Source organism: Salvelinus alpinus, chromosome 2 (assembly GCF_045679555.1).
Source record: "Salvelinus alpinus chromosome 2, SLU_Salpinus.1, whole genome shotgun sequence".
Taxonomy (NCBI): Eukaryota; Metazoa; Chordata; class Actinopteri; order Salmoniformes; family Salmonidae; genus Salvelinus; species Salvelinus alpinus.
In genome coordinates, this window is record NC_092087.1 from 975,613 (window position 1) to 1,003,318 (window position 27,706).

Below are 27,706 nucleotides of genomic sequence, written 5' to 3' on the forward strand. Positions count from 1 at the left end.
GGGAGATGGGCCTAGCATGGGCTAGCTCCAGGCTAGTTGGTTCTTGCTTTGGGACAGAGACGTTATCCAGGAGTAGACACTCGGATAGCAGCTAGCTAGCTACAATGATCCAGGTGAAAAGGTTCAGAGCTTGCGGTAGGAATCTGGGGGTATGGAGGAAAATAAGTCCGTTTTGCTCTGGTTAGAATCGCGTTGTGCAAACTGGCGAGAGTTTTCCGAGCTAAAGGTTAGCTGATGACCCCTAGCAGTGGTTAGCTGACTACTAGCTAGTAGCTAGTCAGCTGGCTAGTTTCTGTTAAGGGGTTCCGATTCAGAAGTAAAGAAAAGTACTTTAGAAAAAAGCAGATCCACACCACATTGGGTGAAGTGGGTTGCAGGAGAATATTTAGAAGTTGAGGTTTAGAAAAAGATTTTAAAAATATATAAAAGAGATATAATACACGGGACACGACAAAGACGTCTGACTGCTACGCCATCTTGGAATCAAGAAAATAAGTTGTTCTTCATTACACACCATGGACCAACAAATATTATTTACATCAACAACATAGGAATCACTACAAAACGTATCGTTCTGTATGTGTGTTGTTAGAGTCGATGTGGAAGCTGCTTGAGTCCCCGCCGCTGTCCCCAAGGAACTGAAGATATGGTGAGCTCACACACACACACACACACACACACACACACACACACACACACACACACACACACACACACACACACACACACACACACACACACACACACACACACACACACACACACACACACACACACACACTAACCATAAGGCACCATTTCCTGCCTTTCACAGGGCAAGACTGAGATCTGCAGCTTCATCAACCCCTACTCTATGCTCTACCCTCAACGCCACAGTGTGATGTATGACCACGACTTCAGGTAGGGAGACTCCACAGTGATGCATAACCACGACTTCAGGTAGGGAGACTCCACAGTGATGCATAACCACGACTTCAGGTAGGGAGACTCCACAGTGATGCATAACCACGACTTCAGGTAGGGAGACTCCACAGTGATGTATAACCACCACTTCAGGTAGGGAGACTCCACAGTGATGCATAACCACCACTTCAGGTAGGGAGACTCCACAGTGATGCATAACCACGACTTCAGGTAGGGAGACTCCACAGTGATGCATAACCACGACTTCAGGTAGGGAGACTCCACAGTGATGTTTAACCACGACTTCAGGTAGGGAGACTCCACAGTGATGTTTAACCATGACTTCAGGTAGGGAGACTCCACAGTGATGTTTAACCACGACTTCAGGTAGGGAGACTCCACAGTGATGCATAACCACCACTTCAGGTAGGGAGACTCCACAGGGATGCATAACCACCACTTCAGGTAGGGAGACTCCACAGTGATGTTTAACCACGACTTCAGGTAGGGAGACTCCACAGTGATGCATAACCACCACTTCAGGTAGGGAGACTCCACAGTGATGCATACTCACGACTTCAGGTAGGGAGACTCCACAGTGATGTTTGACCATGACTTCAGATAGGGAGACTCCACAGTGATGTTTGACCATGACTTCAGGTAGGGAGTATTATTCTTCTTCATCCTCTTCTTCTACAGCCTCTACCCCTCTATGTCGAGGCACAACATGGGCCAAAGGATGGGCTGTAAGAGGATGTGTAAGAGTCAAGCCTGGGTCACTAGTTGCTGTAAGAACCACTATGGAAGAGATTGCAAAGGTGAGCCTTCCCACTGCCTCAGATAATGATATACATGACATGATATACAGTGTCCTCAGATAGAAGACATGCTAGACAGTGTCCTCAGATAGAAGACATGCTAGACAGTGTCCTCAGATAGAAGACATGATATACAGTGTCCTCAGATAGAAGACATGATATACAGTGTCCTCAGATAGAAGACATGATATACAGTGTCCTCAGATAGTAGACATGATATACAGTGTCCTCAGATAGTAGACATGATATACAGTGTCCTCAGATAGAAGACATGATATACAGTGTCCTCAGATAGAAGATATGATATACAGTGTCCTCAGATAGAAGACATGATATACAGTGTCCTCAGATAGTAGACATGATATACAGTGTCCTCAGATAGTAGACATGATATACAGTGTCCTCAGATAGAAGACATGATATACAGTGTCCTCAGATAGAAGACATGATATACAATGTCCTCAGATAGAAGACATGATATACAATGTCCTCAGATAGACATGATATACAGTGTCCTCAGATAGTAGACATGATATACAGTGTCCTCAGATAGAAGACATGATATACAGTGTCCTCAGATAGTAGACATGATATACAGTGTCCTCAGATAGAAGACATGATATACACTGTCCTCAGATAGACATGCTAGACAGTGTCCTCAGATAGTAGACATGATATACAGTGTCCTCAGATAGAAGACATGATATACAGTGTCCTCAGATAGTAGACATGATATACAGTGTCCTCAGATAGAAGACATGATATACAGTGTCCTCAGATAGAAGACATGATATACAGTGTCCTCAGATAGACATGCTAGACAGTGTCCTCAGATAGAAGACATGATATACAGTGTCCTCAGATAGTAGACATGATATACAGTGTCCTCAGATAGAAGACATGATATACAGTGTCCTCAGATAGAAGACATGATATACACTGTCCTCAGATAGTAGACATGATATACAGTGTCCTCAGATAGTAGACATGCTAGACAGTGTCCTCAGATAGACATGATATACAGTGTCCTCAGATAGAAGACATGATATACAGTGTCCTCAGATAGAAGACATGATATACAATGTCCTCAGATAGACATGCTAGACAGTGTCCTCAGATAGAAGACATGATATACAGTGTCCTCAGATAGAAGACATGATATACAGTGTCCTCAGATAGTAGACATGATATACAGTGTCCTCAGATAGAAGACATGATATACAGTGTCCTCAGATAGTAGACATGATATACAGTGTCCTCAGATAGAAGACATGATATACAGTGTCCTCAGATAGAAGACATGATATACAGTGTCCTCAGATAGAAGACATGATATACAGTGTCCTCAGATAGAAGACATGATATACACTGTCCTCAGATAGTAGACATGATATACAGTGTCCTCAGATAGTAGACATGCTAGACAGTGTCCTCAGATAGACATGATATACAGTGTCCTCAGATAGAAGACATGATATACAGTGTCCTCAGATAGTAGACATGATATACAGTGTCCTCAGATAGACATGCTAGACAGTGTCCTCAGATAGACATGATATACAGTGTCCTCAGATAGAAGACATGATATACAGTGTCCTCAGATAGAAGACATGATATACAGTGTCCTCAGATAGAAGACATGATATACAGTGTCCTCAGATAGAAGACATGATATACAGTGTCCTCAGATAGAAGACATGATATACAGTGTCCTCAGATAGAAGACATGCTAGACAGTGTCCTCAGATAGTAGACATGATATACAGTGTCCTCAGATAGAAGACATGCTAGACAGTGTCCTCAGATAGAAGACATGCTAGACAGTGTCCTCAGATAGAAGACATGCTAGACAGTGTCCTCAGATAGAAGACATGATATACAGTGTCCTCAGATAGTAGACATGATATACAGTGTCCTCAGATAGAAGACATGATATACAGTGTCCTCAGATAGTAGACATGATATACAGTGTCCTCAGATAGAAGACATGATATACAGTGTCCTCAGATAGCAGACATGATATACAGTGTCCTCAGATAGAAGACATGATATACAGTGTCCTCAGATAGAAGACATGATATACAGTGTCCTCAGATAGAAGACATGATATACAGTGTCCTCAGATAGAAGACATGATATACAGTGTCCTCAGATAGCAGACATGATATACAGTGTCCTCAGATAGAAGACATGATATACAGTGTCCTCAGATAGAAGACATGATATACAGTGTCCTCAGATAGCAGACATGATATACAGTGTCCTCAGATAGAAGACATGATATACAATGTCCTCAGATAGAAGACATGATATACAGTGTCCTCAGATAGAAGACATGATATACAATGTCCTCAGATAGAAGACATGATATACAGTGTCCTCAGATAGAAGACATGATATACAATGTCCTCAGATAGAAGACATGATATACAGTGTCCTCAGATAGAAGACATGATATACAGTGTCCTCAGATAGTAGACATGATATACAGTGTCCTCAGATAGTAGACATGATATACAGTGTCCTCAGATAGAAGACATGATATACAGTGTCCTCAGATAGTAGACATGATATACAGTGTCCTCAGATAGAAGACATGATATACAGTGTCCTCAGATAGCAGACATGATATACAGTGTCCTCAGATAGAAGACATGATATACAGTGTCCTCAGATAGTAGACATGATATACAGTGTCCTCAGATAGAAGACATGATATACAGTGTCCTCAGATAGTAGACATGATATACAGTGTCCTCAGATAGTAGACATGATATACAGTGTCCTCAGATAGAAGACATGATATACAGTGTCCTCAGATAGCAGACGTGATATACAATGTCCTCAGATAGACATGCTAGACAGTGTCCTCAGATAGAAGACATGATATACAGTGTCCTCAGATAGAAGACATGATATACAGTGTCCTCAGATAGTAGACATGATATACAATGTCCTCAGATAGAAGACATGATATACAATGTCCTCAGATAGAAGACATGATATACAGTGTCCTCAGATAGAAGACATGATATACAGTGTCCTCAGATAGTAGACATGATATACAGTGTCCTCAGATAGTAGACATGATATACAATGTCCTCAGATAGAAGACATGATATACAGTGTCCTCAGATAGTAGACATGATATACAATGTCCTCAGATAGAAGACATGATATACAGTGTCCTCAGATAGAAGACATGATATACAATGTCCTCAGATAGAAGACATGATATACAGTGTCCTCAGATAGAAGACATGATATACAATGTCCTCAGATAGACATGCTAGACAGTGTCCTCAGATAGAAGACATGATATACAGTGTCCTCAGATAGAAGACATGATATACAATGTCCTCAGATAGAAGACATGATATACAGTGTCCTCAGATAGAAGACATGATATACAATGTCCTCAGATAGACATGCTAGACAGTGTCCTCAGATAGTAGACATGATATACAGTGTCCTCAGATAGTAGACATGATATACAATGTCCTCAGATAGAAGACATGATATACAGTGTCCTCAGATAGTAGACATGATATACAATGTCCTCAGATAGAAGACATGATATACAGTGTCCTCAGATAGAAGACATGATATACAATGTCCTCAGATAGAAGACATGATATACAGTGTCCTCAGATAGAAGACATGATATACAATGTCCTCAGATAGACATGCTAGACAGTGTCCTCAGATAGAAGACATGATATACAGTGTCCTCAGATAGAAGACATGATATACAATGTCCTCAGATAGAAGACATGATATACAGTGTCCTCAGATAGAAGACATGATATACAATGTCCTCAGATAGACATGCTAGACAGTGTCCTCAGATAGTAGACATGATATACAGTGTCCTCAGATAGAAGACATGATATACAGTATCCTCAGATAGTAGACATGATATACAATGTCCTCAGATAGCAGACATGATATACAGTGTCCTCAGATAGACATGCTAGACAGTGTCCTCAGATAGAAGACATGATATACAGTGTCCTCAGATAGAAGACATGATATACAGTGTCCTCAGATAGCAGACATGATATACAGTGTCCTCAGATAGAAGACATGATATACAGTGTCCTCAGATAGAAGACATGATATACAGTGTCCTCAGATAGCAGACATGATATACAGTGTCCTCAGATAGAAGACATGATATACAGTGTCCTCAGATAGAAGACATGATATACAGTGTCCTCAGATAGAAGACATGATATACAGTGTCCTCAGATAGAAGACATGATATACAGTGTCCTCAGATAGAAGACATGATATACAGTGTCCTCAGATAGCAGACATGATATACAGTGTCCTCAGATAGAAGACATGATATACAGTGTCCTCAGATAGAAGACATGATATACAGTGTCCTCAGATAGTAGACATGATATACAGTGTCCTCAGATAGAAGACATGATATACAGTGTCCTCAGATAGTAGACATGATATACAGTGTCCTCAGATAGAAGACATGATATACACTGTCCTCAGATAGACATGCTAGACAGTGTCCTCAGATAGAAGACATGATATACAGTGTCCTCAGATAGACATGCTAGACAGTGTCCTCAGATAGTAGACATGATATACAGTGTCCTCAGATAGAAGACATGATATACAGTGTCCTCAGATAGTAGACATGATATACAGTGTCCTCAGATAGAAGACATGATATACAGTGTCCTCAGATAGAAGACATGATATACAGTGTCCTCAGATAGACATGCTAGACAGTGTCCTCAGATAGAAGACATGATATACAGTGTCCTCAGATAGTAGACATGATATACAGTGTCCTCAGATAGAAGACATGATATACAGTGTCCTCAGATAGAAGACATGATATACACTGTCCTCAGATAGTAGACATGATATACAGTGTCCTCAGATAGTAGACATGCTAGACAGTGTCCTCAGATAGACATGATATACAGTGTCCTCAGATAGAAGACATGATATACAGTGTCCTCAGATAGAAGACATGATATACAATGTCCTCAGATAGACATGCTAGACAGTGTCCTCAGATAGAAGACATGATATACAGTGTCCTCAGATAGAAGACATGATATACAGTGTCCTCAGATAGTAGACATGATATACAGTGTCCTCAGATAGAAGACATGATATACAGTGTCCTCAGATAGTAGACATGATATACAGTGTCCTCAGATAGAAGACATGATATACAGTGTCCTCAGATAGAAGACATGATATACAGTGTCCTCAGATAGAAGACATGATATACAGTGTCCTCAGATAGAAGACATGATATACACTGTCCTCAGATAGTAGACATGATATACAGTGTCCTCAGATAGTAGACATGCTAGACAGTGTCCTCAGATAGACATGATATACAGTGTCCTCAGATAGAAGACATGATATACAGTGTCCTCAGATAGTAGACATGATATACAGTGTCCTCAGATAGACATGCTAGACAGTGTCCTCAGATAGACATGATATACAGTGTCCTCAGATAGAAGACATGATATACAGTGTCCTCAGATAGAAGACATGATATACAGTGTCCTCAGATAGAAGACATGATATACAGTGTCCTCAGATAGAAGACATGATATACAGTGTCCTCAGATAGAAGACATGATATACAGTGTCCTCAGATAGAAGACATGCTAGACAGTGTCCTCAGATAGTAGACATGATATACAGTGTCCTCAGATAGAAGACATGCTAGACAGTGTCCTCAGATAGAAGACATGCTAGACAGTGTCCTCAGATAGAAGACATGCTAGACAGTGTCCTCAGATAGAAGACATGATATACAGTGTCCTCAGATAGTAGACATGATATACAGTGTCCTCAGATAGAAGACATGATATACAGTGTCCTCAGATAGTAGACATGATATACAGTGTCCTCAGATAGAAGACATGATATACAGTGTCCTCAGATAGCAGACATGATATACAGTGTCCTCAGATAGACATGCTAGACAGTGTCCTCAGATAGAAGACATGATATACAGTGTCCTCAGATAGAAGACATGATATACAGTGTCCTCAGATAGAAGACATGATATACAGTGTCCTCAGATAGCAGACATGATATACAGTGTCCTCAGATAGAAGACATGATATACAGTGTCCTCAGATAGAAGACATGATATACAGTGTCCTCAGATAGCAGACATGATATACAGTGTCCTCAGATAGAAGACATGATATACAGTGTCCTCAGATAGCAGACATGATATACAGTGTCCTCAGATAGAAGACATGATATACAATGTCCTCAGATAGAAGACATGATATACAGTGTCCTCAGATAGAAGACATGATATACAATGTCCTCAGATAGAAGACATGATATACAGTGTCCTCAGATAGAAGACATGATATACAATGTCCTCAGATAGAAGACATGATATACAGTGTCCTCAGATAGTAGACATGATATACAGTGTCCTCAGATAGAAGACATGATATACAGTGTCCTCAGATAGTAGACATGATATACATTGTCCTCAGATAGAAGACATGATATACAGTGTCCTCAGATAGCAGACATGATATACAGTGTCCTCAGATAGAAGACATGATATACAGTGTCCTCAGATAGTAGACATGATATACAGTGTCCTCAGATAGAAGACATGATATACAGTGTCCTCAGATAGTAGACATGATATACAGTGTCCTCAGATAGTAGACATGATATACAGTGTCCTCAGATAGAAGACATGATATACAGTGTCCTCAGATAGCAGACGTGATATACAATGTCCTCAGATAGACATGCTAGACAGTGTCCTCAGATAGAAGACATGATATACAGTGTCCTCAGATAGAAGACATGATATACAGTGTCCTCAGATAGTAGACATGATATACAATGTCCTCAGATAGAAGACATGATATACAATGTCCTCAGATAGAAGACATGATATACAGTGTCCTCAGATAGAAGACATGATATACAGTGTCCTCAGATAGTAGACATGATATACAGTGTCCTCAGATAGTAGACATGATATACAATGTCCTCAGATAGAAGACATGATATACAGTGTCCTCAGATAGTAGACATGATATACAATGTCCTCAGATAGAAGACATGATATACAGTGTCCTCAGATAGAAGACATGATATACAATGTCCTCAGATAGAAGACATGATATACAGTGTCCTCAGATAGAAGACATGATATACAATGTCCTCAGATAGACATGCTAGACAGTGTCCTCAGATAGAAGACATGATATACAGTGTCCTCAGATAGAAGACATGATATACAATGTCCTCAGATAGAAGACATGATATACAGTGTCCTCAGATAGAAGACATGATATACAATGTCCTCAGATAGACATGCTAGACAGTGTCCTCAGATAGTAGACATGATATACAGTGTCCTCAGATAGTAGACATGATATACAATGTCCTCAGATAGAAGACATGATATACAGTGTCCTCAGATAGTAGACATGATATACAATGTCCTCAGATAGAAGACATGATATACAGTGTCCTCAGATAGAAGACATGATATACAATGTCCTCAGATAGAAGACATGATATACAGTGTCCTCAGATAGAAGACATGATATACAATGTCCTCAGATAGACATGCTAGACAGTGTCCTCAGATAGAAGACATGATATACAGTGTCCTCAGATAGAAGACATGATATACAATGTCCTCAGATAGAAGACATGATATACAGTGTCCTCAGATAGAAGACATGATATACAATGTCCTCAGATAGACATGCTAGACAGTGTCCTCAGATAGTAGACATGATATACAGTGTCCTCAGATAGAAGACATGATATACAGTATCCTCAGATAGTAGACATGATATACAATGTCCTCAGATAGCAGACATGATATACAGTGTCCTCAGATAGACATGCTAGACAGTGTCCTCAGATAGAAGACATGATATACAGTGTCCTCAGATAGAAGACATGATATACAGTGTCCTCAGATAGCAGACATGATATACAGTGTCCTCAGATAGAAGACATGATATACAGTGTCCTCAGATAGAAGACATGATATACAGTGTCCTCAGATAGCAGACATGATATACAGTGTCCTCAGATAGAAGACATGATATACAGTGTCCTCAGATAGAAGACATGATATACAGTGTCCTCAGATAGAAGACATGATATACAGTGTCCTCAGATAGAAGACATGATATACAGTGTCCTCAGATAGAAGACATGATATACAGTGTCCTCAGATAGCAGACATGATATACAGTGTCCTCAGATAGAAGACATGATATACAGTGTCCTCAGATAGTAGACATGATATACAGTGTCCTCAGATAGAAGACATGATATACAGTGTCCTCAGATAGAAGACATGATATACAGTGTCCTCAGATAGAAGACATGATATACAGTGTCCTCAGATAGCAGACATGATATACAGTGTCCTCAGATAGAAGACATGATATACAGTGTCCTCAGATAGAAGACATGATATACAGTGTCCTCAGATAGAATACATGATATACAGTGTCCTCAGATAGTAGACATGATATACAGTGTCCTCAGATAGAAGACATGATATACAGTGTCCTCAGATAGTAGACATGATATACAGTGTCCTCAGATAGAAGACATGATATACAGTGTCCTCAGATAGAAGACATGATATACAGTGTCCTCAGATAGTAGACATGATATACAGTGTCCTCAGATAGAAGACATGATATACAGTGTCCTCAGATAGTAGACATGATATACAGTGTCCTCAGATAGTAGACATGATATACAGTGTCCTCAGATAGAAGACATGATATACAGTGTCCTCAGATAGTAGACATGATATACAGTGTCCTCAGATAGAAGACATGATATACAGTGTCCTCAGATAGTAGACATGATATACAGTGTCCTCAGATAGTAGACATGATATACAGTGTCCTCAGATAGTAGACATGATATACAGTGTCCTCAGATAGAAGACATGATATACAGTGTCCTCAGATAGAAGACATGATATACAGTGTCCTCAGATAGTAGACATGATATACAGTGTCCTCAGATAGAAGACATGATATACAGTGTCCTCAGATAGTAGACATGATATACAGTGTCCTCAGATAGTAGACATGATATACAGTGTCCTCAGATAGAAGACATGATATACAGTGTCCTCAGATAGAAGACATGATATACAGTGTCCTCAGATAGTAGACATGATATACAGTGTCCTCAGATAGAAGACATGATATACAGTGTCCTCAGATAGAAGACATGATATACAGTGTCCTCAGATAGAAGACATGATATACAGTGTCCTCAGATAGAAGACATGATATACAGTGTCCTCAGATAGTAGACATGATATACAGTGTCCTCAGATAGAAGACATGATATACAGTGTCCTCAGATAGTAGACATGATATACAGTGTCCTCAGATAGTAGACATGATATACAGTGTCCTCAGATAGAAGACATGATATACAGTGTCCTCAGATAGTAGACATGATATACAGTGTCCTCAGATAGAAGACATGATATACAGTGTCCTCAGATAGTAGACATGATATACAGTGTCCTCAGATAGTAGACATGATATACAGTGTCCTCAGATAGTAGACATGATATACAGTGTCCTCAGATAGAAGACATGATATACAGTGTCCTCAGATAGTAGACATGATATACAGTGTCCTCAGATAGAAGACATGATATACAGTGTCCTCAGATAGTAGACATGATATACAGTGTCCTCAGATAGTAGACATGATATACAGTGTCCTCAGATAGAAGACATGATATACAGTGTCCTCAGATAGAAGACATGATATACAGTGTCCTCAGATAGTAGACATGATATACAGTGTCCTCAGATAGTAGACATGATATACAGTGTCCTCAGATAGAAGACATGATATACAGTGTCCTCAGATAGAAGACATGATATACAGTGTCCTCAGATAGAAGACATGATATACAGTGTCCTCAGATAGAAGACATGATATACAGTGTCCTCAGATAGAAGACATGATATACAGTGTCCTCAGATAGAAGACATGATATACAGTGTCCTCAGATAGTAGACATGATATACAGTGTCCTCAGATAGAAGACATGATATACAGTGTCCTCAGATAGCGTACATGATATACAGTGTCCTCAGATAGTAGACATGATATACACTGTCCTCAGATAGTAGACATGATATACAGTGTCCTCAGATAGCGTACATGATATACAGTGTCCTCAGATAGTAGACATGATATACACTGTCCTCAGATAGAAGACATGATATACACTGTCCTCAGATAGTAGACATGATATACAGTGTCCTCAGATAGCGTACATGATATACAGTGTCCTCAGATAGTAGACATGATATACACTGTCCTCAGATAGCAGACATGATATACAGTGTCCTCAGATAGAAGACATGATATACAGTGTCCTCAGATAGTAGACATGATATACACTGTCCTCAGATAGCGGACATGATATACACTGTCCTCAGATAGTAGACATGATATACAGTGTCCTCAGATAGCGTACATGATATACAGTGTCCTCAGATAGTAGACATGATATACACTGTCCTCAGATAGTAGACATGATATACACTGTCCTCAGATAGCGGACATGATATACACTGTCCTCAGATAGTAGACATGATATACAGTGTCCTCAGATAGAAGACATGATATACAGTGTCCTCAGATAGAAGACATGATATACAGTGTCCTCAGATAGCAGACATGATATACAGTGTCCTCAGATAGAAGACATGATATACAGTGTCCTCAGATAGAAGACATGATATACAGTGTCCTCAGATAGCAGACATGATATACAGTGTCCTCAGATAGAAGACATGATATACAATGTCCTCAGATAGAAGACATGATATACAGTGTCCTCAGATAGAAGACATGATATACAATGTCCTCAGATAGAAGACATGATATACAATGTCCTCAGATAGAAGACATGATATACAGTGTCCTCAGATAGAAGACATGATATACAGTGTCCTCAGATAGTAGACATGATATACAGTGTCCTCAGATAGTAGACATGATATACAGTGTCCTCAGATAGAAGACATGATATACAGTGTCCTCAGATAGTAGACATGATATACATTGTCCTCAGATAGAAGACATGATATACAGTGTCCTCAGATAGCAGACATGATATACAGTGTCCTCAGATAGAAGACATGATATACAGTGTCCTCAGATAGTAGACATGATATACAGTGTCCTCAGATAGAAGACATGATATACAGTGTCCTCAGATAGTAGACATGATATACAGTGTCCTCAGATAGTAGACATGATATACAGTGTCCTCAGATAGAAGACATGATATACAGTGTCCTCAGATAGCAGACGTGATATACAATGTCCTCAGATAGACATGCTAGACAGTGTCCTCAGATAGAAGACATGATATACAGTGTCCTCAGATAGAAGACATGATATACAGTGTCCTCAGATAGTAGACATGATATACAATGTCCTCAGATAGAAGACATGATATACAATGTCCTCAGATAGAAGACATGATATACAGTGTCCTCAGATAGAAGACATGATATACAGTGTCCTCAGATAGTAGACATGATATACAGTGTCCTCAGATAGTAGACATGATATACAATGTCCTCAGATAGAAGACATGATATACAGTGTCCTCAGATAGTAGACATGATATACAATGTCCTCAGATAGAAGACATGATATACAGTGTCCTCAGATAGAAGACATGATATACAATGTCCTCAGATAGAAGACATGATATACAGTGTCCTCAGATAGAAGACATGATATACAATGTCCTCAGATAGAAGACATGATATACAGTGTCCTCAGATAGAAGACATGATATACAATGTCCTCAGATAGACATGCTAGACAGTGTCCTCAGATAGTAGACATGATATACAGTGTCCTCAGATAGTAGACATGATATACAATGTCCTCAGATAGAAGACATGATATACAGTGTCCTCAGATAGTAGACATGATATACAATGTCCTCAGATAGAAGACATGATATACAGTGTCCTCAGATAGAAGACATGATATACAATGTCCTCAGATAGAAGACATGATATACAGTGTCCTCAGATAGAAGACATGATATACAATGTCCTCAGATAGACATGCTAGACAGTGTCCTCAGATAGAAGACATGATATACAGTGTCCTCAGATAGAAGACATGATATACAATGTCCTCAGATAGAAGACATGATATACAGTGTCCTCAGATAGAAGACATGATATACAATGTCCTCAGATAGACATGCTAGACAGTGTCCTCAGATAGTAGACATGATATACAGTGTCCTCAGATAGAAGACATGATATACAGTATCCTCAGATAGTAGACATGATATGCAATGTCCTCAGATAGCAGACATGATATACAGTGTCCTCAGATAGACATGCTAGACAGTGTCCTCAGATAGAAGACATGATATACAGTGTCCTCAGATAGAAGACATGATATACAGTGTCCTCAGATAGCAGACATGATATACAGTGTCCTCAGATAGAAGACATGATATACAGTGTCCTCAGATAGAAGACATGATATACAGTGTCCTCAGATAGCAGACATGATATACAGTGTCCTCAGATAGAAGACATGATATACAGTGTCCTCAGATAGAAGACATGATATACAGTGTCCTCAGATAGAAGACATGATATACAGTGTCCTCAGATAGAAGACATGATATACAGTGTCCTCAGATAGAAGACATGATATACAGTGTCCTCAGATAGCAGACATGATATACAGTGTCCTCAGATAGAAGACATGATATACAGTGTCCTCAGATAGAAGACATGATATACAGTGTCCTCAGATAGTAGACATGATATACAGTGTCATCAGATAGAAGACATGATATACAGTGTCCTCAGATAGAAGACATGATATACAGTGTCCTCAGATAGAAGACATGATATACAGTGTCCTCAGATAGCAGACATGATATACAGTGTCCTCAGATAGAAGACATGATATACAGTGTCCTCAGATAGAAGACATGATATACAGTGTCCTCAGATAGAATACATGATATACAGTGTCCTCAGATAGTAGACATGATATACAGTGTCCTCAGATAGAAGACATGATATACAGTGTCCTCAGATAGTAGACATGATATACAGTGTCCTCAGATAGAAGACATGATATACAGTGTCCTCAGATAGAAGACATGATATACAGTGTCCTCAGATAGTAGACATGATATACAGTGTCCTCAGATAGAAGACATGATATACAGTGTCCTCAGATAGTAGACATGATATACAGTGTCCTCAGATAGTAGACATGATATACAGTGTCCTCAGATAGAAGACATGATATACAGTGTCCTCAGATAGTAGACATGATATACAGTGTCCTCAGATAGAAGACATGATATACAGTGTCCTCAGATAGTAGACATGATATACAGTGTCCTCAGATAGTAGACATGATATACAGTGTCCTCAGATAGTAGACATGATATACAGTGTCCTCAGATAGAAGACATGATATACAGTGTCCTCAGATAGTAGACATGATATACAGTGTCCTCAGATAGAAGACATGATATACAGTGTCCTCAGATAGTAGACATGATATACAGTGTCCTCAGATAGTAGACATGATATACAGTGTCCTCAGATAGAAGACATGATATACAGTGTCCTCAGATAGAAGACATGATATACAGTGTCCTCAGATAGTAGACATGATATACAGTGTCCTCAGATAGTAGACATGATATACAGTGTCCTCAGATAGAAGACATGATATACAGTGTCCTCAGATAGAAGACATGATATACAGTGTCCTCAGATAGAAGACATGATATACAGTGTCCTCAGATAGAAGACATGATATACAGTGTCCTCAGATAGAAGACATGATATACAGTGTCCTCAGATAGAAGACATGATATACAGTGTCCTCAGATAGTAGACATGATATACAGTGTCCTCAGATAGAAGACATGATATACAGTGTCCTCAGATAGCGTACATGATATACAGTGTCCTCAGATAGTAGACATGATATACACTGTCCTCAGATAGTAGACATGATATACAGTGTCCTCAGATAGCGTACATGATATACAGTGTCCTCAGATAGTAGACATGATATACACTGTCCTCAGATAGAAGACATGATATACACTGTCCTCAGATAGTAGACATGATATACAGTGTCCTCAGATAGCGTACATGATATACAGTGTCCTCAGATAGTAGACATGATATACACTGTCCTCAGATAGCAGACATGATATACAGTGTCCTCAGATAGAAGACATGATATACAGTGTCCTCAGATAGTAGACATGATATACACTGTCCTCAGATAGCGGACATGATATACACTGTCCTCAGATAGTAGACATGATATACAGTGTCCTCAGATAGCGTACATGATATACAGTGTCCTCAGATAGTAGACATGATATACAGTGTCCTCAGATAGAAGACATGATATACAGTGTCCTCAGATAGTAGACATGATATACAGTGTCCTCAGATAGAAGACATGATATACAGTGTCCTCAGATAGTAGACATGATATACAGTGTCCTCAGATAGAAGACATGATATACAGTGTCCTCAGATAGTAGACATGATATACAGTGTCCTCAGATAGTAGACATGATATACAGTGTCCTCAGATAGAAGACATGATATACAGTGTCCTCAGATAGAAGACATGATATACAGTGTCCTCAGATAGTAGACATGATATACAGTGTCCTCAGATAGTAGACATGATATACAGTGTCCTCAGATAGAAGACATGATATACAGTGTCCTCAGATAGCAGACATGATATACAGTGTCCTCAGATAGAAGACATGATATACAGTGTCCTCAGATAGAAGACATGATATACAGTGTCCTCAGATAGAAGACATGATATACAGTGTCCTCAGATAGAAGACATGATATACAGTGTCCTCAGATAGTAGACATGATATACAGTGTCCTCAGATAGAAGACATGATATACAGTGTCCTCAGATAGCGTACATGATATACAGTGTCCTCAGATAGTAGACATGATATACACTGTCCTCAGATAGTAGACATGATATACAGTGTCCTCAGATAGCGTACATGATATACAGTGTCCTCAGATAGTAGACATGATATACACTGTCCTCAGATAGAAGACATGATATACACTGTCCTCAGATAGTAGACATGATATACAGTGTCCTCAGATAGCGTACATGATATACAGTGTCCTCAGATAGTAGACATGATATACACTGTCCTCAGATAGCAGACATGATATACAGTGTCCTCAGATAGAAGACATGATATACAGTGTCCTCAGATAGTAGACATGATATACACTGTCCTCAGATAGCGGACATGATATACACTGTCCTCAGATAGTAGACATGATATACAGTGTCCTCAGATAGCGTACATGATATACAGTGTCCTCAGATAGTAGACATGATATACAGTGCCAGAGGGTATTTTCATCCATTTCGTGTGAACCGTTTAGAAATTACAACACTTTGTATACATTGTCACCACATTTTAGGGGACCAAAAGTATTGGGACAAATTCACTTGGGTATTAAAGTAGTAAAAAGTTTAGTATTTGGTCCCATGTTCATGGCACCCAATGACTACATCAAGCTTGTGACTCTACAAACTTGTTATATGCATTTGCTGTTTGTTTTGTTTGTGTTTCACGTTATTTTGTGCCCAATAGAAATGGTAAATAATGTTTTATGTCATTTTGGAGTCACTTTTATTGTAAATTAGAATAGAATATGTTTCTAAACACTCCTACATTAATGTTGACGCTACCATGATTACGGATAGTCCTGAATGAATCGTGAAGAATGATGAGGGAGAAACAAAGTAGCACAAATACGACACCCCCAAAACATGGTGTCTGTTAATGTGAGAAGTTTACATGTCTTGGGTGTATGTCACTTTCTTATTCACGATTCATTCAGGATTATCCGTAATCATGGTAGCATCAACATTAATGTAGACGTGTTTAGAAACATATTATATTCTTATTTACAATAAAAGTGACTCCAAAATGACATAAAACATTATTACAACTAAACGGTTCCCCCGATATGGATGAAGAAAATCCCTTCAAATCCAAACTTTGAGTACAGAGCCAAAAGAAGAACAATTCTTCACTGTCCCAATCATTCTTGTATTGTCTGCGTCCCAAATGGCATAGGGCCCTAGGCAAAAGCACTTTATAGGGAATAGGGTGCCATTCGAGATCCATTCATCTATATGTCCTTCGGGGGTGTCAAACTCATTCCTCAGAGGGCCAAGTGTCTGCGGGTTTTTCCCTTTCAATTAGGACCTAGACAACCAGGCGAGGGGAGTTGTCACGTAGAGTAGGCCAGAAGGCTAAACTGGAAAACCTAACCTCTATCAAAATAAAAAGATGGCGGAGCCGCAAAAGTTTGTCTGTGCAAAGGTGTTTATTTACAAAGTGATCCCGGAACAAAAACAACAGTACTGCCATCAAACATATACCTTATGGGACAGCTTAAAACAATGCTGCCCCATCCACAGCTCGATCCAAAATGCCTCTCCATGAACTGAAAGAGAGGCTCCTTTTGTAGGGCTAGACCCTCCCCTCAGAACAATTAACCCTAATTAATTAAGCAATTACCTAGTCAAACCTACATTTTCCATTTAACTAAACATACTAAAGTATATACATTGCAACACGTTTTTTATGAAACAATATCACAATATAACATTTACAAAATTACATCACTACTGACAGTGTCTTTCAATATGCCCATTTACATTAATGAGCCATTTGGGACAGGCACTACAAAGTCAGCCCATTCCCTTAGCTCAGGTCCTTATCCAGCATACCCGGAAGCTACAGAGATGGAGAGAGGAACAGAACAAACAAACAACGTGTTCATCCATAACATCCATAAGTAAAATAATTATTGCTTATATTAAATTTGAACACTTGTCTGTTTAATTCTTTATCCCATAACCGGTTACTGACGTAAGTGTGACATGTATGTACTAAGATAGAGAAGTTAACTTGTGTGTCGACCCACATTGTTAACTTATCTGATAACGGAGCGTGGAGGAGCGATGAATGTTTGCGTTAAAGTACCAAATGCTGCCCGCGGCCAGTGACGGACTTCTACGTCACAGGAGTTCCTTACTAATTAGTGACCTAGACAAGCAGGTGAGGGGAGTTCCTTACTAAGACCCAGACAACCAGGTGAGTGCAGTTCTTTAATAATTAGTGACCTAGACAACCAGGTGAGGGCAGTTCTTTACTAATTAGTGACCTAGATAACCAGGTGAGGGCAGTTCTTTACTAATTAGTGACCTAGACAACCAGGTGAGGGCAGTTCTTTACTAATTAGTGACCTAGACAACCAGGTGAGGGCAGTTCTTTACTAATTAGTGACCTAGACAACCAGGTGAGGGCAGTTCTTTACTAATTAGTGACCTAGACAACCAGGTGAGGGCAGTTCTTTACTAATTAGTGACCTAGACAACCAGGTGAGGGCAGTTCCTTACTAATTAGTGACCTAGACAAGCAGGTGAGGGGAGTTCCTTACTAATTAGTGACCCAGACAACCAGGTGAGGGCAGTTCTTTACTAATTAGTGACCCAGACAACCAGGTGAGGGGAGTTCTTTACTAAGACCCAGACAACCAGGTGAGGGCAGTTCTTTACTAATTAGTGACCTAGACAACCAGGTGAGGGCAGATCTCTACTAATTAGTGACCTAGACAACCAGGTGAGGGGAGTTCCTTACTAATTAGTGACCTAGACAACCAGGTGAGGGCAGTTCTTTACTAATTAGTGACCTAGGCAACCAGGTGAGGGGAGTTCCTTAGTAATTAGTAATCTAGACAACCAGGTGAGGGCAGTTCTTTACTAATTAGTGACCCAGACAACCAGGTGAGGGCAGTTCTTTACTAATTAGTGACCTAGACAACCAGGTGAGGGCAGTTATTTACTAATTAGTGACCTAGACAACCAGGTGAGGGCAGTTCTTTACTAATTAGTGACCTAGACAACCAGGTGAGGGCAGTTCTTTACTAATTAGTGACCTAGACAACCAGGTGAGGGCAGTTCTTTACTAATTAGTGACCTAGACAACCAGGTGAGGGCAGTTCTTTACTAATTAGTGACCTCAAATCAAATCAAATCAAATCAAATTTTATTAGTCACATACACATGGTTAGCAGATGTTAATGCGAGTGTAGCGAAATGCTTGTGCTTCTAGTTCCGACAATGCAGTAATAACCAACAAGTAATCTAACCTAACAATTCCACAACTACTACCTTACACACACACACAAGTGTAAAGGGATAAAGAATATGTACATAAAGATATATGAATGAGTGGTGGTACAGAACGGCATGGCAGATGCAGTAGATGGTATAGAGTACGGTATATACATATGAGATGAGTACTGTAGGGTATGTAAACATAAAGTGGCATAGTTTAAAGTGGCTAGTGGTACATGTATTACATAAAGATGGCAAGATGCAGTAGATGATATAGAGTACAGTATATACATATGAGATGGGTAATGTAGGGTATGTAAACATTATATTAAGTGGCATTGTTTAAAGTGGCTAGTGGTACATTTTTACATAATTTCCATCAATTCCCATTTTTAAAGTGGCTGGAGTTGAGTCAGTATGTTGGCAGCGGCCGCTAAATGTTAGTGGTGGCTGTTTAACAGTCTGATGGCCTTGAGATAGAAGCTGTTTTTCAGTCTCTCGGTCCCTGCTTTGATGCACCTGTACTGACCTCGCCTTCTGGATGATAACGGCGTGAACAGGCAGTGGCTCAGGTGGTTGTTGTCCTTGATGATCTTTTTGGCCTTCCTGTGACATTGGGTGCTGTAGGTGTCCTGGAGGGCAGGTAGTTTGCCCCTGGTGATGCGTTCTGCAGACCTCACTACCCTCTGGAGAGCCTTACGGTTGTGGGCGGAGCAGTTGCCGTACCAGGCGGTGATACAGCCCGACAGGATGCTCTCGATTGTGCATCTGTAGAAGTTTGTGAGTGCTTTATGTGACAAGCCGAATTTCTTCAGCCTCCTGAGGTTGAAGAGGCGCTGCTGCGCCTTCTTCACAACGCTGTCTGTGTGGGTGGACCAATTCAGTTTGTCCGTGATGTGTACACCGAGGAACTTAAAACTTTCCACCTTCTCCACTACTGACCCGTCGATGTGGATAGGGGGGTGCTCCCTCTGCTGTTTCCTGAAGTCCACAATCATCTCCTTTGTTTTGTTGACGTTGAGTGTGAGGTTATTTTCCTGACACCACACTCCGAGGGCCCTCACCTCCTCCCTGTAGGCCGTCTCGTCGTTGTTGGTAATCAAGCCTACCACTGTAGTGTCATCCGCAAACTTGATGATTGAGTTGGAGGCGTGCATGGCCACGCAGTCGTGGGTGAACAGGGAGTACAGGAGAGGGCTCAGAACGCACCCTTGTGGGGCCCCAGTGTTGAGGATCAGCGGGGTGGAGATGTTGTTACCTACCCTCACCACCTGGGGGCGGCCCGTCAGGAAGTCCAGGACCCAGTTGCACAGGGCGGGGTCGAGACCCAGGGTCTCGAGCTTGATGACGAGTTTGGAGGGTACTATGGTGTTAAATGCTGAGCTGTAATCGATGAACAGCATTCTCACATGGGTATTCCTCTTGTCCAGATGGGTTAGGGCAGTGTGCAGTGTGGTTGCGATTGCGTCGTCTGTGGACCTATTGGGTCGGTAAGCAAATTGGAGTGGGTCTAGGGTGTCCGGTAGGGTGGAGGTGATATGGTCCTTGACTAGTCTCTCAAAGCACTTCATGATGACGGAAGTGAGTGCTACGGGGCGGTAGTCGTTTAGCTCAGTTACCTTAGCTTTCTTGGGAACAGGAACAATGGTGGCCCTCTTGAAGCATGTGGGAACAGCAGACTGGGATAAGGATTGATTGAATATGTCCGTAAACACACCAGCCAGCTGGTCTGCGCATGCTCTGAGGACGCGGCTGGGAATGCCGTCTGGGCCTGCAGCCTTGCGAGGGTTAACACGTTTAAATGTTTTACTCACCTCGGCTGCAGTGAAGGAGAGCCCGCAGGTTTTGGTAGGGGGCCGTGTCAGTGGCACTGTATTGTCCTCAAAGCGGGCAAAAAAGTTGTTTAGCCTGTCTGGGAGCAAGACATCCTGGTCCGCGACGGGGCTGGTTTTCTTTTTGTAATCCGTGATTGACTGTAGACCCTGCCACATACCTCTTGTGTCTGAGCTGTTGAATTGCGACTCGATTTTGTCTCTGTACTGGGACTTAGCCTGTTTGATTGCCTTGCGGAGAGAATAGCTACACTGTTTGTATTCGGTCATGCTTCCGGTCACCTTGCCCTGGTTAAAAGCAGTGGTTCGCGCTTTCAGTTTCACGCGAATGCTGCCGTCAATCCACGGTTTCTGGTTTGGGAATGTTTTAATCGTTGCTGTGGGTACGACATCGTCAATGCACTTCCTAATGAACTCGCTCACCGAATCAGCATATTCGTCAATATTGTTGTTGGACGCGATGCGGAACATATTCCAATCCGCGTGATCGAAGCAGTCTTGAAGCGTAGATTCAGATTGGTCGGACCAGCGTTGAACAGACCTGAGCGCGGGAGCTTGTTGTTTGAGTTTCTGTTTGTAGGCTGGAATCAACAAAATGGAGTCGTGGTCAGCTTTTCCGAAAGGGGGGCGGGGGAGGGCCTTATATGCGTCGCGGAAATTAGTATAACAATGATCTAGGGTTTTCCCAGCCCTGGTAGCACAATCGATATGCTGATAGAATTTAGGGAGTTTTGTTTTTAGATTAGCCTTGTTAAAATCCCCAGCTACGATGAATGCAGCCTCAGGGTGTGTGGTTTCCAGTTTACAAAGAGTCAGATAAAGTTCGTTCAGGGCCATCGATGTGTCTGCTTGGGGGGGAATATATACGGCTGTGATTATGATTGAAGAGAATTCCCTTGGTAGATAATGCAGTCGACATTTGATTGTGAGGAGTTCTAGATCAGGTGAACAGAATGACTTGAGTTCCTGTGTGTTGTTATGATGATCACACCACTTCTCGTTAATCATAAGGCATACCCCCCCGCCCCTCTTCTTACCGGAAAGATGTTTGTTTCTGTCGGCGCGATGCATGAAGAAACCAGCTGGCTGCACCGACTCCGTTAGCGTCCCTTGAGTTAGCCATGTTTCCGTGAAGACAACCAGGTGAGGGCAGTTCTTTACTAATTAGTGACCTAGACAACCAGGTGAGGGGAGTTCCTTAGTAATTAGTGATCTAGACAACCAGGTGAGGGCAGTTCTTTACTAATTAGTGACCCAGACAACCAGGTGAGGGCAGTTCTTTACTAATTAGTGACCTAGACAACCAGGTGAGGGGAGTTCCTTAGTAATTAGTGATCTAGACAACCAGGTGAGGGCAGTTCTTTACTAATTAGTGACCCAGACAACCAGGTGAGGGCAGTTCTTTACTAATTAGTGACCTAGACAACCAGGTGAGGGCAGTTCTTTACTAATTAGTGACCCAGACAACCAGGTGAGGGCAGTTCTTTACTAATTAGTGACCCAGACAACCAGGTGAGGGCAGTTCTTTACTAATTAGTGACCTAGACAACCAGGTGAGGGCAGTTCTTTACTAATTAGTGACCTTCATAAAATTATTAAGGGAGGAGCAAAAACCCGCATCAACTCTGCCCTACGTGGAATTAGTTTGACATGTGCTGTACATTCATGGTAACAGTAAATAGATTTTTCTTTAAAGTAATTTTTTTAAAGAATGTTTGAGCTTTTTGATTCCAGTGATACAGGGCATTTGGAAAGTATTCAGACTTCTTGACTTTTTCCACATTTTGTTACGTTACAGCCTTATTCTAAAATGAATTAAATTGTTTTTTCCCCACATCAATCTACACACAATACCACATAATGACAAAGCAAAAACAGGTTTTTAGAAATTTTTGCAAATGTATAAAACAAAAATAACAGAAATATTAAATTAACGTAAGTATTCAGATCCTTTACTCAGTACTTTGTTGAGGCATCTTTGGCAGTCGATTACAGCCTCGAGTCTTCTTGGGTATCACGCTACAAGCTTGGCACACCTGTATTTGGGGAGTTTCTCCCATTCTTCTCTGCAGATCCTCTCAAGCTCTGTCAGGTTGCATGGGGAGCGTCACTGCACAGCTATTTTCAGGTCTCTCCAAAGATGTTCAATCGAATTCAAGTCCAGGCTCTGGCTGGGCCACTCAAGGTCATTCAGAGACTTGTCCCGAAGCCACTCCTGCGTTGTCTTGGCTGTGAGCTTAGGGTCGTTGTCCTGTTGGAAGGTAAACCTTCACCCCAGTCTGAGGTCCTGAGCGCTCTGGAGCAGGTTTTCATCAAGGATCTCTCTGTACTTTGCTCTGATCATCTTTCCCTCAATCCAGACTAGTCTCCCAGTCCCTGCCGCTGAATAACATCCCCACAGCATGATGCTTCCACCACCATGCTTCACCGTAGGGATGGTGCCAGGTTTCCTCCCGATGTGACGCTTGGCATTCAGGTCAAAGTGTTCAATCTTGGTTTCATCACACCAGAGAATCTTGTTTCACATGGTCTGAGAGTCCTTTAGGTGCCTTTTGGCAAACTCCAAGCGCGCTGTCATGTGCCTTTTACTGAGGAGTGGCTTCAGTCTGGCCACTCTACCATAAAGGCCTGATTGGGGGAGTGCTGCAGAGATGGTTGTCCTTCTGGAAGGTTCTCCCATCTCCACAGAGGAACTCTGGGGCTCTGTCAGTAACCATCAGGTTCTTGGTCACCTCCCAGACCAAGGCCCTTCTCCCCCGTTTGCTCAGTTTGGCTGGGCGGCCAGCCCTAGGAAGAGTCTTGGTGGTTCCAAACTTCTTCCATTTAAGAATGATGGAGGCCACTATGTTCTTGGGGAACTTCAATGCTGCAGAAATGTTTTGGTACCCTTCCCCAAATTTGTGCCTTGACACGATCCTGTCTCGGAGTTGTACAGACAATTCCTTCAACCTCATGGCTTGGTTTTTGCTCTGACATGCACTGTCAACTGTGGGACCTTATATAGACAGATGTGTGCCTTTCCAAATCGTGTCCAATCAATTAAAGTTACCACAGGTGGACTCCAATTAAGTTGTCGAAAGAGCTCGAGGATGATCAACGGAAACAGGATCCACCTGAGCTCATTTCGAGTCTCATCGCAAAGGGTCGGAATACTTATGTAAATAAGGTATTTCTGTTTTTTATTTGTAATACATTTGCAAAAATGTCTAAAACCCTGTTTTAATTTGTCATTATGGGGTATTGTGTGTAGACTGATGAGGGAAAAAAAGATTTAATCCATTTTAGAATAAGGCTGTAATAAACAACATGTGAAAAAAATGTCAAGGGGTCTGAAAACTTTCTGAATGCACTGTACATGTCTGTTTACAGTGGTGTACAACCGTGTTGTCATAGTAATGATAACAACACTCAGAGCTTTACTTTGTAAAGGGGGAAACTTCAAAGCGATATGTTCCAATGTGTTTTAAACTCAGCTCATCCACAACCAATGTGTTTCAGTCTAAACACACTTCATCCACAACCAATGTGTTTCAGTGTAAACTCAGCTCATCCACAGCCAATGTGTTTCAGTGTAAACTCACCCTTTTCCACTACCAATGTGTTTCAGTGTAAACTCACCCTTTTCCACTACCAATGTGTTTCAGTGTAAACTCAGCTCATCCACAGCCAATGTGTTTCAGTGTAAACTCACCCTTTTCCACTACCAATGTGTTTCAGTGTAAACTCACCCTTTTCCACTACCAATGTGTTTCAGTGTAAACTCACCCTTTTCCACTACCAATGTGTTTCAGTGTAAACTCACCCTTTTCCACTACCAATGTGTTTCAGTGTAAACTCACCCTTTTCCACTACCAATGTGTTTCAGTGTAAACTCACCCTTTTCCACTACCAATGTGTTTCAGTGTAAACTCACCCTTTTCCACTACCAATGTGTTTCAGTGTAAACTCACCCTTGTCCACTACCAATGTGTTTCAGTGTAAACTCACCCTTTTCCACTACCAATGTGTTTCAGTGTAAACTCACCCTTTTCCACTACCAATGTGTTTCAGTGTAAACTCACCCTTTTCCACTACCAATGTGTTTCAGCGTGTTCTGGTGGGTTGGAGGCCCCCTGTGGAGATCACGGGAACTGTGATGATGGACGCATGGGGTCTGGACGGTGCCGGTGTCACGATGGCTTCAAAGGAATAGCCTGTGAGCTGTGTGAACTTAAACACTATGGAACCAATTGTACAGCGTGTAACTGCACAAATCAGGGCCAATGTGAGGATGGGATGGAGGGAGATGGGAGCTGTTCCTGTACTGAGGGCTGGACTGGAGACCGCTGCCACCTTAAAATAGGTAAACATTGATTCAGCTATTATGAAACTACACTATTACATTCAAAAAAAACATTCCTTATCCATGATACTTCAATGGTTGACTATCCAGGAATATAAAGGAAAAGGACCTGTGTACTGGGTGTAAGGAATGTTTCGGGGATGTTCAAGTCCCTCCGTCAAGTACCTGCTTCCCTTTTTCTTCAAGCTGGGCTGAAGCACCTTTGGGGATATATTTGAACTATTACATGGTAATGTGATATGCCACAAACAGACAATTCATAATAGTATCTTATATACTACCTCCACGCTTTGTGTGCGTGTAGCAGTATATTGTTGGTAGGTAGCCCAGCGGCTAAGGAGTTGGAGCTGAAAGGTCACCTGTTCAAATCCCAGGCCAGGTGCTGGGGGGAAAAAGGTGGGGGAGGGGGATTTATCTGGTAACTGGAGGGCTATTAAGTTCATATTCTAACAACTATCCCCTACCGTTGGGCCCTTGAGCAAGGCCCTTAACCCCTCAACATGTTCTCCATCCAGGGGCACTGCTGCTTCACCCTGTGCTGCTGTCAACTGTGTGATGTGTGTCTGTGCGATGTGGTGGGGGATTAAGAGAGAAGACATTTCTTTATATCTATAATAAATATAATAACTATAACTATAATAATAATAATAACAATAATAATAACAACAACAATAATATTATATATGATAATAATAACAATCATTATAATAATAACTACAAAAATAATAACTATAAACATGTATAAAAACAACTATAATAATAACTATAATAATAATAATAACCATAATAATACATCATAATAACAAATATAATAATAATAACTATTGATATTTTTTTTTAAATATACAAAATAATGATAACTAATAATAACTCTATCGTTTTTATTATTATAGTTATTATTGTTAAACTATAATAATAACAAAGACTATAATAACAATAACAAAATATAATAATAATAATAACAACTATAATGATAATAAAGTAGCTATGGACAAAAAGTTGTATTGTATGTGTGGGCCCGTGTGTGATAACTTTGTCAACTGTTGTGTCCGATCAGAGAAGAAGCCGGTGTGTTCTCCAGAGTGCCATAGCAACGCTGTGTGTCTGCCCGACAACATCTGTCTCTGTCAGTCACAGTATGTGGGGGACGGCTTGAACTGCACTGGTGGGTTGGAATCATTATTTAACTCATTTATTACCCACAATCCAGTTAGCTAATAGATTAACCCAATGTATTCATTCTAAATCCACACTCTTGGGGTGGTGCGTCATGACTAGGGGCCAAGAGTTTTTCCAGACCATGTGACCTGACCAGGAAAAACTCTTTGGCCCTAAACGTTTAGCGAGTCATGGGTTGCGTCCCAAATGGCACCCTATTTTCCGATATTGTGCACTTATTTTGAGTAGTGAACAATTTAGGGAACAGGGTGATATTTTAGATGAAGACCCAATGTAGTTTGTTAGTCACTATGGAAACTGTGTGCACTAATTAGGTAATAGGGTGCCATTTGAGACTAAGCCTTGCT

The 27,706-nt window shown here is 40.8% G+C and overlaps 1 protein-coding gene across 1 annotated transcript in view; it reads left to right on the forward strand.

Annotated features, from left to right (window-relative positions):
- The window catches only part of stab1 (stabilin 1), a 336,738-nt gene that overhangs the window by 278,709 nt on the left and 30,323 nt on the right, over positions 1 to 27,706 (forward strand). The window contains exons 54-58 of the mRNA XM_071364529.1: positions 593 to 649; positions 815 to 900; positions 1,603 to 1,721; positions 25,926 to 26,180; positions 27,238 to 27,345. Coding sequence (XP_071220630.1) covers positions 593 to 649; positions 815 to 900; positions 1,603 to 1,721; positions 25,926 to 26,180; positions 27,238 to 27,345 — 625 coding nt within the window. The remainder of the gene's footprint in view (positions 1 to 592; positions 650 to 814; positions 901 to 1,602; positions 1,722 to 25,925; positions 26,181 to 27,237; positions 27,346 to 27,706) is intronic.